Raw genomic sequence first — 13,299 nt, 5'->3', positions numbered from 1 at the left:
AAAAAAAAAAAAGGAAACTAAAATACATCACCCGTAGTATGTGTACAAGATCAATTCGAACCCGTCTTCAGCAAGGACCCCGACTCCTCCAACCGCTTCTGCACCAACTTCTTGATCCTCCCCACACTCTTCTCCCTCACCTCCTCCAACATCTCATCCACATCCCGTCCTTGCCTCTGCGCTCTCCGCTGCAGCTTGGCCCACCGTTCCTCCAACCTCTCCCTCGCTCTTTCCTCGGGCGTCATCACGGGCGGCCTCTCCTCCAACGGCGTCCCAAACGGCGCAATGATCTTCTCCACCACGTGCCGCACACGCGGCGAGCGGCGCGCCCCGGACGAGAACTCAATCACATCCCCTTCCCGCAGGGAACCGCGGGGGTCATGCACCAGGTAGGTCGTGACCTTGGGGTAGTATTTCCGGATATGCTTGTCCCAGGTGATGTGCTTGTGGGCGACGCGCGCCGTCTTTTGCATCGTGTGCGTGGCGATGACGCGGCCGACCTTGCGGGTGCTGGGGTAGGTGCGGAGGGGGAGGTCGGGCAATTCGTCATGATTCTCCCCCGCTTTCGACGAGTAGTTCGTGGAGGTAGATGATGATGATGATGGTGATTGGGTGATGCTGTTTTGCGATTCTGTGGTCGTCGTCGTCGTCGTCGTCGTCGTCGTCGGGGTGGCATATGATCGGGTATATACCGGCCCAGCCGTTGCAGTGATACTCTTCAGTGCTGTTGATGTCGCATCTCGTGCGATTGTGGTGGTGGTTGTTGACCGGTAGGAGGAGACTCCTCGGCCAAAGAGGGTCAATGCCCGGCGCAGGGGGAGAAACGTCGCCATTGGTTGTCGATACTTTGCCCTGTCAATTGTATCAATGCATTCACTGCATGTCCCCTGTTGTTTCTTTTCCCCGTTGACGAGTCGCGGAACTCGTGTGTTCTGATGGCGACTGCCGTTGCTTGAACGGTCGATAAAATTTACGAATATGACGGACGGGTTCGTGCAATACTTGCACAGCGGTCGGTGTTTGCATTGTTTGCAATAACCTAACTAACCTGGCCAATCAAATCAATCTAGTTACCCTAACCTAACCCATCGTGTTCGAACTCCGAAGCTCATGCTCCTCGCAGATATAAACGAACTCCTAATGTACATGGATGCATCGATCGATTAATCACATAAATTAAAGACTTTATACATCTATTGAACCACCTGCTCCTCGCCCTCTTTCTTTTCTTCATCCGCCTCCGGACCATCCGGCAATGACGCCCCCGACAACCCATCCTGCAGCAACGACGGCTTGCGCACATGCACCTTTCGCTCCGACTGCGAAACCCGCTTCAGCTCGCTAACAAACGACTGACCCCAAAAGGCACTTGCACCTGTTAGTCCCATATATCCCCTGTGGCAGCTGGAAGGGAAAGGAAGGAAGTACCTTGTGTATTTCGACACGTATTTCTCCAGCTTGGAGAAATTCAGCGCCTTCTGCTCCGGGCTCATCGTCACCGCCTCCTGGTATGCGTTGGCCAACTCCTCCGTGTTCCAGGGGTTGACGATGATGCTGCCGTTGAGGCTCTGCGCCGCGCCGGCAAACTCGGACAGCACCAGCACGCCATGCCGCTTGTGCTGCGTGGCAATGTACTCATAGGCCACGAGGTTCATGCCGTCGCGCGTCGAGGACACGATGCACGCGTCCGACACGGCGTAGAGCGCGATGAGCTCGTCAAAGTTGACTGACTTGTGCAAGAAGTGGATCGGCATGAACTCGACCGTGCCTGAAATAATCAGTACACCACTCTGGATTGATCGTACTTCCCCCGGGTTGAATCACTTACCAAACTTCCCGTTGATCCGCCCAACCAGCTCGTTGACGACCGCCCGCAGATTCTGATACTCCTCCACATCTTGTCGACTCGGCACGGCCACCTGGACCAGCACCACCTTGCCGACCCACTCCGGGTGGTCGCTCAGAAACACCTCGAGGGCATGCATCTTCTGCGGAACTCCCTTGATGTAGTCCAGTCGGTCGACGCCGACCATCAGTTTGACGCCTTGGAACTTTTGCTCCAGCTGCGCGATGCGCTTCTGCACTTTTTCCTTCTGTAGACCCTCCCGGAACTTCTCGGGATCGATGCCAATCGGGAACGCCCCAGTGGCGACGATCCGGCCTTGGAATTCAATCCCGTTGGGTGTGGTGTTGAGGCCGCTGTCCGAGTTAGTCTTATGTTTCCTGTTTTGATCGCGTCTCGGGTCACCTACAGAAGCCGCGAGCAGCTGCTCAAAAAGTGCCTTGTATAGTCGTATGTGTGGAACCCAATCAGATCGCAGTGCAGCACGCCAAGCAACAATTCGTTGCGGACGGGCAGGATGCGGTAGATCTCACTGCTGGGGAATGGCGTGTGCAGGAAGAAGCCAATCTTGACGTTCTTCTTGGAGTCACCAATCTCCTCTCGCAGCATCTCCGGCAGCAGCATCAGGTGGTAGTCATGCACCCAGATCAGGTCCCCGTCTTGCACGTCGGCCGCCACGGCCTGCGCAAACAGGCGGTTCGCCTCGCGGTATGCGTCCCAGGCGGACTCGTCAAAGGTGATTTCGCCGGGGTGGTAATGGAACAGCGGCCATAGAATCGAGTCTGTTTACAATCCATCAGCCTCCAATTCTCCCCCACCCCCCGGTCTGGTGACGACTAGTCAGGTAGACGTACTGGAAAATCCATTATAATGTCGATCCGCCAGCTCATCATCGATAAACACCGGAATCGCGCCGTACTCGTCCTTGAGCCGCTTCTGCACGACGGGTACCTCCTCCTCGGGCACCTCCAGACCCGGCCAGCCGTACCAGCGAAAGGTCGTCGACCGGGTCAAGCCACTCAGCCCGCTGACCAGGCCGCCCGACGACATGGAAAAGTCATATTTGCCATTGTCGGAGCGCTTGATGGTGATGGGAAGGCGATTGGAGACGAGTAGCAATCTCGACTCCTCCGAGTTGCTCTCTTTGCTCTCTTCGAGAGAAGGCTATTTTTTTTTTGTACTTTTTGCTCTTTTCTTCAGGAATTATCGAGCTTTGTGTTCTTGGAGGGGCTGTTATCAGTTCTTCTAATCTCGTGGTTCGATAGATTGGAGGGTTGGAGTCTATGACAACGGCGGGGCAGAGGGAAAAAAAATAAAGTTACAACGTTAAGGCAGAAAAGTGAACTTTCAACGAACCTGATGAGTGAATAACCGTGAGGTAGAATAAAAAAATGAGAACACAATGCAATGAGATAGAGTCAAAAAATGGATTGCGGGATTAATGAATCCTCAACACCAACACAACCCTACAATCTCAACACTGAAAGATTGAAGGCGTGCAGATTCAAGGCTTATGATTGGGGGTTCAGCAAATCATGGCGCCAGTTGGGCGGATGACGTCGGCGTTTGTTCAGCGATTTTTTTTTGGGTTATCAGAACTTGATCCGTGATTCTTCTCTTTCGTTTTTTTGCAACGATCAACGGGTGAAAGAAGGGGAAGGGGTACAGTATCAGATCAGGCCTTGTTCTTGTCGGGCCTCAACTTGGTCCAGACTAGATGACACCCGATTCATGCAACGATCTAGACCCCTCCCACTACAACTGATGAAGTATTCGACAATGTGGGTTGGGATTGTGACCAGATGCTGCCCAATCATCTACTAGGTCGCCTTCTAGCATAATCGTTCTCGACTGTACTGAATTGCTTCACATGCTACGCCGAGTGGCCGTGAGATACATAGAGAGTATATACAATACAGAGAACTCGTACTCGTAAAAGAACCCTTGAAATCTCGATGGACAGAACCCCCGCGGCCCCGCCCCGGAGAGATGCCGATCATCCGCTCGCTGCCCTCACAGAGCCGGTTGACCGGCGTTCAGCCGCCACGTTCCCGATGACGGATCTTGCCTTACCCGGCCCTCCTTCTCCAGCTTCGAGAGCACTTGGGTAACGCCCCTGGATGCTGCAACGTGCAAACTCTCCGGCACATCCCGGTAGATCACCTTCACAATCTCCATCGGCGTCCAGTCACGGACGCGCTCGGGGGTCGAGCGACCCGCCACGGCTTCTGCGTCCGAGTCGCCATACCGCAGCACCCGGAGCACCTCATCCTCCCGCTGCTGCCGGTGCTTGATATATTCCGTGATTTTCGTCGTTGCGTTGTCAATCACCGCGCCGTGGCCGGGATACGCCCGGCCCGATACTCGGTCCTTCATCTTCCGTAGACTAGCCATGTAGGCATCGAGATCCTCAAACACGGCGGTACCGTGGCCCAGGACATCTCCCAAGAAATCAGAAAATCATCCCCCAATAATGGACGAGGTGAAAAAATGGAAACATACTGTCGCCAGTGAAAATGGCATCCTCCTCCTCAAACACAAAACACATATGATCCGCGGTATGTCCCGGACTATGGAACGCCCGTAATGTTGCCCCCTCGACGGCAAATACTTGACCATCTTGAATGTCCACCTGCCCATCATCCGGCATATGCTTATGCACCGTCGCCTTGGGACATAGCCTGAGGAGATCCGGGATGCCCTTGACGTGATCGACGTGCCAGTGCGTGATCAGAGCTTTATGGACAGTCGCTTTTTCCTCTTGCAGCACCGATAGCAAGAGACTCGCCCAGCGCGGGACGCCCTCGCCGGTGTCGATGAGGAGGCGTTGCGGCCCCCGGCCAACGAGATATGTATTTGTTCCTACAGCGAACGCATGTCAACATTCTGTTCGTTGACGACGGAGCTTCGATTTGGCTTCTACCTTGCAAGGTAAACTACAATTGCTGTCAGAAACTATTCTTAAGGAGTTCATCATTCCCATTGTAATCTTTCCACTGACCTTGCCAGGATTCCCACCCAGAATCCGTATCACCGAGGCACTCAGCCGCTCGACCTCGGCGAGAGGAACCAACTGCGTTGCCATGGGTTTGAACCAAGAGAAGCGTGCTGTCACAGAAGACTCGATATTGTAAAATCCGCAGATGATCACATCCTGCCAAATTTGCGATCTATCCAACAGTACCGAGTAATTACCTCGGGATGTTCTATAAACAGTCAAGCCTGCAGTATTATTTCCAAAACGTGCGGAGAAACAGAGATAAGCAAATCCCGGGGTAGCCTTACGTGATCAGCGGGCACGTGATTTGCCTGATAAGGGTAGATTCCCTGCGGGGTGCCTAACCATCCCAGTTTAAGCATAAGTTAGTTTGATCGACCTCCATTGACGCAATGACATCATCGTCCATGAAATCGACTTTTGGTCAAGCACGGAGAGTTCATTCTCATGTCCGAATGATATTTACTAATCGCGAAGTGATCAATCTGGGTAACATCTTCAGGTCGCTATCCTCTGAGAAACTGAGATTCGTAAAAGGCTTGACATTGTAGGTGGGCCTAGTAAGGGGTGACCATCGAGGAGAAACCAGTCCGTCACGCCGAATCTTGCTGTTGGATGGGAAATCCCAAATCGTTTCCCTCCAAACTGGGACGCCCGCATCAATCACAACCGATTCACTCTTATCCGCAGATGCGACGGGTATCTCATTGTTCTCTGGAAACCCTCTTGCGACGAACCGCCCATGACAAGAAAAAAAAAAAAATAACCAGCTGGGGGTATGATCAATCAGACATCCTTCCCATTCTGTTTCGTCGTCGGATACAATCTCGAGTTCGATCGAGTTTGGAGACTTTCTCGGGATGTCGATGAGGTATTGCAGAGTAGAGACCATTGCATACGGAGAACATACTTGTGCACAAAGCTTGTGCTGAAGAACTGGACAGCTCTGGTCCTATTTCCGAAGTCAAAAGACCCGACACAGTGAACCTCAACGAACAATGAGGCACCCATCACATCCAGGGAGGACAATGAATCGATCGTCATCTGTGCGGGTGTCCATGACCAAAGCCAATGCATCGGCGCCTGTCTTCGTTTTCCACCAATTTCGATGGTGATTCTGGGGTCCCGCCTTTCGACTTTAAAAGTCGGTTCGTTGCGAATCGTCACCTGGCCAAACATCGCCAGTAGCGACATCCTACATGAGCCGGCGCGTTCCTTTCGTCTCGGAGACACCGACTTCTGCTACCAGGGTCGGCCAATCCTTATTTCGCCCGGCCGCCGGGGGAGGACGGCTTCCATTGAAATAGTTTGACGCCGTCTACCTTTCCACTCCAACATTATCGAGGAAGGTTGTTCGAAGGTCATCTGGACGCTTTGCAATTGTTAAGGCGTGTCTTGTGATTCTGATGAGATTGCTTACTTGGTTCCTCCCTACATTCCGAGTCCTCTCTGCGGCGGCTAAGGAGCCCAACGCCATGCAACTCGCTCAGCCAGCGCGCCGAGCAAGAAGATGCAAAGGCCCAAGGTGGTCCAGGCAGGCAGCATTTGTCGAATGCATTCCAGCTGCCAAGGATGATAGATAATAGATACCTACCTACCTAGGTACTTAGGTAGGTAGGTAGACGTGAAAGATGATGATGGGGAGTTGAAGAAGTTGAGCGTGAGCCTTCCTCATTTGCTCTTTACCTATATACCCAGTCATAGGTACTGTTTCGGCCTGGAAGGTACCTCTTGCTGAATTCGGTGCTTTCCAGATTCACTTTCGTGATGGCGTTCACATCAAGCAGTAGTCCAACTTCACAGCATTTGTTTCTTCGCAATTTACATCGTACATACTCTTCTTCAAAATGCACAAGCAAGGCTCAGTCGAGTCAGTTTGAAGTTACCATCAACTAGAGCTTTGAACCCAGACTCGACCACAGACAAAAAAAAAAAAAAAGGCAAATTGGAACATCAAAAGGAAAACCTTCATAAGCCTACAATCTTTGTACATCCAAAGCTAAACAGACAAGGAAAACGTAAAAGTAAAAATGACATGAAAACATCCGGACTATCTCATGAAAGCGGACCAAATCAAATAACCCACCAAAACGGAAAAGATCTAGCGTCCGTCTCTCCACCATGCTCGGACAAAAAAGTAAAGAATGTTGCTTTGGTTTCCGTCACATCATGAAATCACCACACATTCAAAAATCGAATCTAGCAACTGTACATGTTCCGCATTTATGCCGACTTGGACTTCTTGGCCATGGTGTTCAGAGCCGACCCGTCACGGAACCACTCCAGCTGAGACTCGTTGAAGGTGTGGGTCAGCTCGACATCGAACGACTGGCCATTCTTGGGGTGGACCGTCAGAGTCACGGGCTTGCCAACGGCGAGCTCCGTCAGCTTGAGGTCAACAGTAGCATCCGGGGGAATACGGTCGTAATCGGCGGGGTCAGCGAAGGTCAGAGGGAGCATGCCCTGCTTCTTCAGGTTGGTCTCGTGCTGTGGGAAAGGCAGGTTAGCTGGGTTCAAACAGTTCCGGTGCGGAAGGCACTTACGATTCGAGCAAAGCTGCGGGTGATGATGGCAAGACCGCCCAGGTGGCGGGGCTCCAGAGCGGCATGCTCACGAGAGCTGCCCTCACCGTAGTTCCAGTCACCAATGACAACCCACTTGATTCCACGAGCCTTGTACTCACGAGCGGTGGCCGGCACAGGGCCGTACTCGCCAGTGAGGAAGTTCCGGACCTTGTTGGCCTCACCGTTCTCCGCGTTAATCGCGCCGATCAACATGTTGTTCGAGATGTTGTCCAAGTGGCCACGGTACTTGAGCCACGGGCCAGCCATGGAGATGTGGTCGGTGGTGGTCTTGCCCTTGGTCTTGATCAGAATCGGGATGCCCTTAGCGTCCTTGCCGTCCCAAGGATCGAACGGCTTCAGGATCTGGAGACGGTCACTGGTCGGAGAGACGGCAACCTGCACGGATTCGCGATCCTCCGGCGGGGCCTGGTAAGTGTCACGGCCCGGGTCGTAGCCCTTGGTAGGGAGACCATCACCGCTGGGAGGCGAGAGAAGGAACTCATTGCCATCCTTATCCTTGAGCTTGTCCGTCAGGGGGTTGAACTTCAGGGTTCCAGCAATGGTCAGGGCAACGACAAGATCGGGCGATGTAACGAAGGCGTGCGTGGCAGGGTTGGCATCGTTGCGGCCAGTGAAGTTACGGTTGTAGGAAGAGACGATCGAGTTGGGCTCGCCCTTCTTCACATCCCGTCGATCCCACTGTCCAATGCAAGGACCGCAAGCGTTGGCAAGGACCACGCCACCAAACTCCTCCAGGGTCTTCAGCTGGCCGTCACGCTCAATGGTCGCGCGAATCTGCTCCGAACCAGGAGTGACGGTGAACAGGGACTTGGCCTTCAGACCGTGGTTGAGGGCATCGCGGGCAATCGAGGCAGCACGGGACATATCCTCGTACGACGAGTTGGTGCAAGAACCAATCAGACCAACCTTGAGCTCCTCGGGCCAGCCGTTGGCCTCAACGGCCTCCTTGAACTTGGAGATGGGGGTGGCCAAGTCGGGAGTGAACGGGCCGTTGATGTGCGGCTCCAGCTCGGAGAGGTTGATCTCGATGAGCTGATCATACTCGGCGCCCTCGTCCTCGCGAAGGCCCTGGGCGTACGAGCGAGCGAAGTCACCAATGTGCTGGCGCTTGGTGGCCTTCAGGTAATCGTACATGCGATCGTTGAAGGGGAACAGCGAGGTGGTGGCACCGATTTCAGCACCCATGTTGCAAATGGTACCCATGCCAGTGCAGGACAGGGACTCCACACCAGGTCCGTGGTACTCAATGATGGCACCGGTACCACCCTTGACGGTCAACAGACCGGCAACCTTCAGGATCACGTCTGGAACAGAACTTAGCACGGAGAACCTCCTACCGATCATCTAGATACTTACCCTTGGGCGCAGTCCAACCCGACAATTTACCGGTGAGCTTCACACCAATGATCTTCGGGGCCTTCAGCTCCCACGGGAGACCAGCCATGACATCGACCGCATCAGCACCACCAACACCAATGGCGCACATTCCGAGACCACCAGCGTTGGGAGTGTGCGAATCGGTACCAATCATCAGACCACCGGGGAAAGCGTAGTTCTCCAGCACGATCTGGTGGATAATGCCGGAGCCGGGCTTCCAGAAGCCAATGTTGTACTTGGCGCAAGCAGAAGACAAGAAGTCATAGACCTCCTTGTTGATCTCATTGGCACGAGCCAAGTCCTTGTCACCGCCCAGCTGGGCCTCGATCAAGTGGTCGCAGTGGACTGTGGTGGGGGTCGCAACAGAGGGCATGCCGGCGGACATGAACTGCAGGATCGCCATCTGAGCGGTCGCATCCTGGCAAGCCACCCGATCGGGACGCAGCTTCAGATAGGACTTGCCGCGCTCGATCTCCTGACCATGCGGGTCATCCAGGTGGGAGTACAGGATCTTCTCCGCGTAGGTCAGCGGCCGGTTGAGACGGCGGCGGACAACCTCGAGATTCTCGGACATCTTCCTGTATGGAATTAGTTGTTCTGCACCTACCACTGTCATTGTTCACCGAGCTCTCTCAAGCTCGGGATCAATGGAAACATCTTGCAGGAAACATACTTGTAGTTGATGTAGTTGCCCTGTCAACGTCATCGTCAGTATGCGATTTGATCCAATATTACAATTACAGAGATTGTGCTCTCACCTTCTCCCAGTTCGTCATCTCGACCTTTCGGTCAAGGGGAGCATCAGAAACGGTCGCGAATGCTCGCGACGATCCGAGCAACTACAAGCCCATGTTAGCTTTCCCCCCTCCGGGGATTCCGGCGATCCGCCCCGCAAGGCGACTTACAGTTCGGGAGCGGGCGCTCTATGAACATCTTGTCAGTAATTGTTCACAGAATGCCATGCGACATCCTGAAGATGTCGACTGCGTAAATACTCACCAAAGCGCCCAAGCGGGCGAGCCTTGTGGACATCATGGTAAAGGCTCTCGACACTTAACACAATCAACAGCGCATTCACTTGAGTACTCAATCCTCGCCGGCCCCGGATTCAAGGTCGAGGACAACGCAAAGTCGACAGGACGGGCGACCAGCGAATCTGGAGAAGAAGAAGAGAAGAGAAAAAAAAGAAGCTCGTGATGATGAGGGAAAAATATAGAACCGCTGTGACGCTGAAACCGGAGCTTGGATCTTGCATGTACGGTAACGGAAGCGTACCGGAACGTTTTGGCCACCTTAATGCAGCGTTTCCTGGGTAATTTACTGTGGCATGTGGCCGGGGCGGGAAAACAAGAATTCTGCGGTCTCGGCCAATAAAATGTCGCGTATTACCAACTGCGGTTACCACCGGTACTCGGATCCTACACCTGCACAAAGTACCCACCAAAGAGCTCTGGGGGCATCGGCAAGGAGATGGAAATCAGATATATCTCGGTGAATGACACATTGGATGGTTACTTTTGATCTGTAGAAGAAGTAAGGCCATCACCATGGTCATCGTACATACGGTCATACCAAAGCACCGCATCCAGCCTGGAAATATACTCTCGGATGAGGGTACCGCGAGCGGAAAACGTCATAGATTACAATCTGTAATGCTCCTTACGCCCGATGCTCCCGCAGTGGTTCCTTCAGCCAATCAGCTTTGAGCGATTACAGGAGCTGCTAAGAAAATTTGTGTGTGGCATTCCTGCCCCGATCACCTCGGCTTCTGCTTGCCGTGCTGAGCATTCATTTGATTCTGTCCAAGACGTATACAACCGGTCAACAGCAAAATGGGCGCTGTGAGAAGAATCAAGACGAAGCGGCGGACCAGGTATGCGGTCGAGCACGCATCAGACCCGACATCTCTAACGGTACCCTCAGGGACTACGACCAGGTTCGAGCCGATTTGGAATCTGAGAAACACCTCCAAGAATGGAAAGCTACAAAAGACCCGGAAGATCTGCCATCGCTGGGCCAGTACTACTGCGTCGAATGTGCAAAGTGGTTTGAGGGCGAACACAATCTCATCGCACACCGCAAGGGCAAAAACCACAAGAGACGGTTGGTTTTCTGGCTTCTGGATTGAATGAATGGGCCGATTGACGTGCAGTAGGCTGCGAATCCTGAAAGAAGAGCCTCATACGCAACGCATCGCCGAAGCGGCAATCGGCCTGGGAGTGGACAATGGCACTGGTACTCGCCAGCAGGCCGGGATGGATATGGACGGAATGGGACAATGATCGAAGAGTGACAAGAGTGACAATTGAGAGGACAATCATGAGCAAGGCACGATACATATCAACGGAGGGTTCGCTTCGTTGGATGGCAGGCGACGGTCGAATCCAGCACGAAAGATCAGCACGACAGCAGCAAACCATCATTTTTTGTCGAGAACTGCTAGCACATCAATGCACGATGGAACGAGCGAGTCAGTTCGGTCGTCATTGACAGGCAAAACGGTCCCTTTGCCGACTTTCCGATGGCCGCCAAGAAAAGCTCCGATGTGGCAGGTCTGAGTTCTGCAAACCTCCGATTCACGGAGGAATCCGAATCGGGTAAAGTGCCGTCATGCCGAGAGCCGAGGGTACCCATGATGCCACGTCTATTTCTCATCTCGGTTGAACGTTTTTCATCAAGGAGCGACAAATTTCTGGGAGACAAAAGTTCTCGATTGAATATGTACACAGCTCTATCCTATGTGCTAATACTGTATCCACGTCTTTTCATATTTCATATGCTTTCGCATGCACAGGAGAGTTGAACAATTTCATGAGCCCTTCATACGCAGCCCACTGTGGCTGTCAGCGTGGTCAAGGTACAGGCAAGCCAGCGATGATTGGGACGTACCTGGACCGCATTGACAATGAATGCACGAACACTACAAACACCGAGGCCTCGGTAGAAGGCTGAAAGACCCTCTTCGCGGTAAGCTCTTCGGGCAATCTCCCATGACCCGACGAGCTGCCGACCTGCTGTCGATTGCAGTAATGGCTGACTGTGTGATGGTGAACCGCCCAGTGGCTGCGCTTGTAGTCGTGTCTTGATCACATCAAGCGGGAAAACGGAGGCCCACGTCGCAATACCGGCAACCCCTCCGCAGAAGAGGATCTTCAATGCGGTTTCATTGACGGAGTCCTCGGCCGTCATCAAGCTTCGCTTGCACAGTTCGTAGGACCAAAAACTGGATGGGCCGGCATGTCAGCTTCTTCATGCCCACAATCGATCCTGGACGTGCATACTAGAACCCGTAGCCAACAGAGTCACGAATGCTCGTGACGACGCCTCCGAAATAGAGACCACGCCATCCCATCCTGTCGATAATCTCCTTCGTCACACTCCATGAGGAAGTAGACCGATCGCGACTTAACTGCGCCCGGCATTTGATGAACTCTGTAGGAGATGAGACGGTCCAACTGGCCAGGCCGCCGGCAGCCCCTGCCAGCCAGATTTTGTAGAGAGCCACACCATCAGGATTGGTTGGATCAACGACAGTGGGATCCAGAGCTTTCAATGACCGGTTGTAGGCAACAAAGAGCAAGGCATTGAGGGCCCCATATCCAAGGACCGGAGCAGCGCTTCCTGAGCCATGCGTATTAGTCGCGGGTCAAAGGCATTGACAACAGGATTAGACGCTCTGACGCACCTCGTACTAAAGAACCAGTGGTGTCAAAGTATCGTGCAGAAGACAGTGCTCCCGTGGCGTCCAATCGCGGTGCTGACTGTCGAGCTTGCAGATGGACCTTAATCAGGTCCAAAGGGTTGCCGATCAGTATCCCAATGGCACCGCTGATGTAGCCAGCCCAAAAATCAGCCGACATTGACTACGACATTACTTTAATCAACTGCATTGGAGGTTTTCCTCGAGGCTCGAGGAGTAAGGTAGCAGAGGGGTTCAGCGGGGCATGTGAAGGTCACGTGATTACGTGATGTTTTGGCGATTCACTCGACACGTCAACCTTCACAGACGCGTCAATTCGCACTTGGGATCAGAACTTGAGAGCAGCATTGGTTCCGTTGGAAGCCCAGTCTTTTCTTCTGTTTTTTTGTTGCAGTGATTTTGTTCATTATTGACTTCTAGATTTCGCTTCTTTTTGTCTTTTGGAACTGCTGCAAATGTAAGTTTCTCTTCCTTCTTGAGTTCGCAGCTAATCTTCATCCAGGCATCGCCCACGGCCCAGCGGCGATGGCACCCCATTGAAGCCAGTTCGACTCTATGCGCCTTCGAGTCAGGCTCTTGAACGATTATCGAAACCTTTCAAATGTCCGGGATCAGCTACCGCATCTGTTACGTCTGATCGCCCAGCAAGGAAGAGACGCAAGGTTGACTACAGCGGAGCCGACGGAACCGCCGAGGAGGATGAGGCGAACAAACCATGGACCAACGAACAACGGTTGGCCCTTGCGAACCGTGATGCTAATAAGTTTGGCGTGTTCAAAGTCAAGGACAAAGAGGA

General features: G+C 53.1%; 6 protein-coding genes across 6 annotated transcripts; 1 reads left to right on the top strand and 5 right to left on the bottom strand.

Moving 5' to 3' along the window:
* Nucleotides 1–50: 50 nt before the first annotated feature.
* On the bottom strand, nucleotides 51–833 carry VTN31DRAFT_1642 (uncharacterized protein; the record flags this gene model as incomplete). The annotated part of the gene is made up of 1 exon (XM_069401722.1): nucleotides 51–833. One exon carries the CDS (start codon nucleotides 831–833, stop codon nucleotides 51–53), a length of 783 nt encoding a protein of 260 aa, XP_069264498.1.
* A 360-nt stretch (nucleotides 834–1,193) lies between these two features.
* On the bottom strand, nucleotides 1,194–2,893 carry VTN31DRAFT_1641 (uncharacterized protein; the record flags this gene model as incomplete). Its single annotated transcript, XM_069401721.1, has 5 exons — nucleotides 1,194–1,368; nucleotides 1,429–1,768; nucleotides 1,829–2,199; nucleotides 2,253–2,625; nucleotides 2,698–2,893. The coding sequence occupies 5 exons, from the start codon at nucleotides 2,891–2,893 to the stop codon at nucleotides 1,194–1,196; spliced, it is 1,455 nt and encodes a 484-aa protein (XP_069264497.1).
* A 963-nt stretch (nucleotides 2,894–3,856) lies between these two features.
* Nucleotides 3,857–4,928, bottom strand: VTN31DRAFT_1640 (uncharacterized protein; the record flags this gene model as incomplete). Its single annotated transcript, XM_069401720.1, has 4 exons — nucleotides 3,857–4,284; nucleotides 4,346–4,705; nucleotides 4,767–4,779; nucleotides 4,845–4,928. The coding sequence occupies 4 exons, from the start codon at nucleotides 4,926–4,928 to the stop codon at nucleotides 3,857–3,859; spliced, it is 885 nt and encodes a 294-aa protein (XP_069264496.1).
* Nucleotides 4,929–7,064: 2,136 nt separating this feature from the next.
* On the bottom strand, nucleotides 7,065–9,838 carry VTN31DRAFT_1639 (uncharacterized protein; the record flags this gene model as incomplete). Its single annotated transcript, XM_069401718.1, has 7 exons — nucleotides 7,065–7,328; nucleotides 7,385–8,730; nucleotides 8,783–9,381; nucleotides 9,477–9,496; nucleotides 9,562–9,642; nucleotides 9,709–9,726; nucleotides 9,803–9,838. The coding sequence occupies 7 exons, from the start codon at nucleotides 9,836–9,838 to the stop codon at nucleotides 7,065–7,067; spliced, it is 2,364 nt and encodes a 787-aa protein (XP_069264495.1).
* A 797-nt stretch (nucleotides 9,839–10,635) lies between these two features.
* On the top strand, nucleotides 10,636–11,085 carry VTN31DRAFT_1638 (uncharacterized protein; the record flags this gene model as incomplete). Its single annotated transcript, XM_069401717.1, has 3 exons — nucleotides 10,636–10,676; nucleotides 10,727–10,906; nucleotides 10,959–11,085. 3 exons carry the CDS (start codon nucleotides 10,636–10,638, stop codon nucleotides 11,083–11,085), a joined length of 348 nt encoding a protein of 115 aa, XP_069264494.1.
* Nucleotides 11,086–11,568: 483 nt separating this feature from the next.
* On the bottom strand, nucleotides 11,569–12,663 carry VTN31DRAFT_1637 (uncharacterized protein; the record flags this gene model as incomplete). Its single annotated transcript, XM_069401716.1, has 4 exons — nucleotides 11,569–11,637; nucleotides 11,693–12,026; nucleotides 12,085–12,424; nucleotides 12,489–12,663. The coding sequence occupies 4 exons, from the start codon at nucleotides 12,661–12,663 to the stop codon at nucleotides 11,569–11,571; spliced, it is 918 nt and encodes a 305-aa protein (XP_069264493.1).
* Between the last annotated feature and the right edge of the window lie 636 nt (nucleotides 12,664–13,299).

Source organism: Thermomyces dupontii (genome assembly GCF_041956625.1).
Source record: "Thermomyces dupontii strain NRRL 2155 unplaced genomic scaffold VTN31scaffold_1, whole genome shotgun sequence".
Taxonomy (NCBI): domain Eukaryota; kingdom Fungi; phylum Ascomycota; class Eurotiomycetes; order Eurotiales; family Trichocomaceae; genus Thermomyces; species Thermomyces dupontii.
This window is presented reverse-complemented; position numbering and strand designations above follow the sequence as displayed.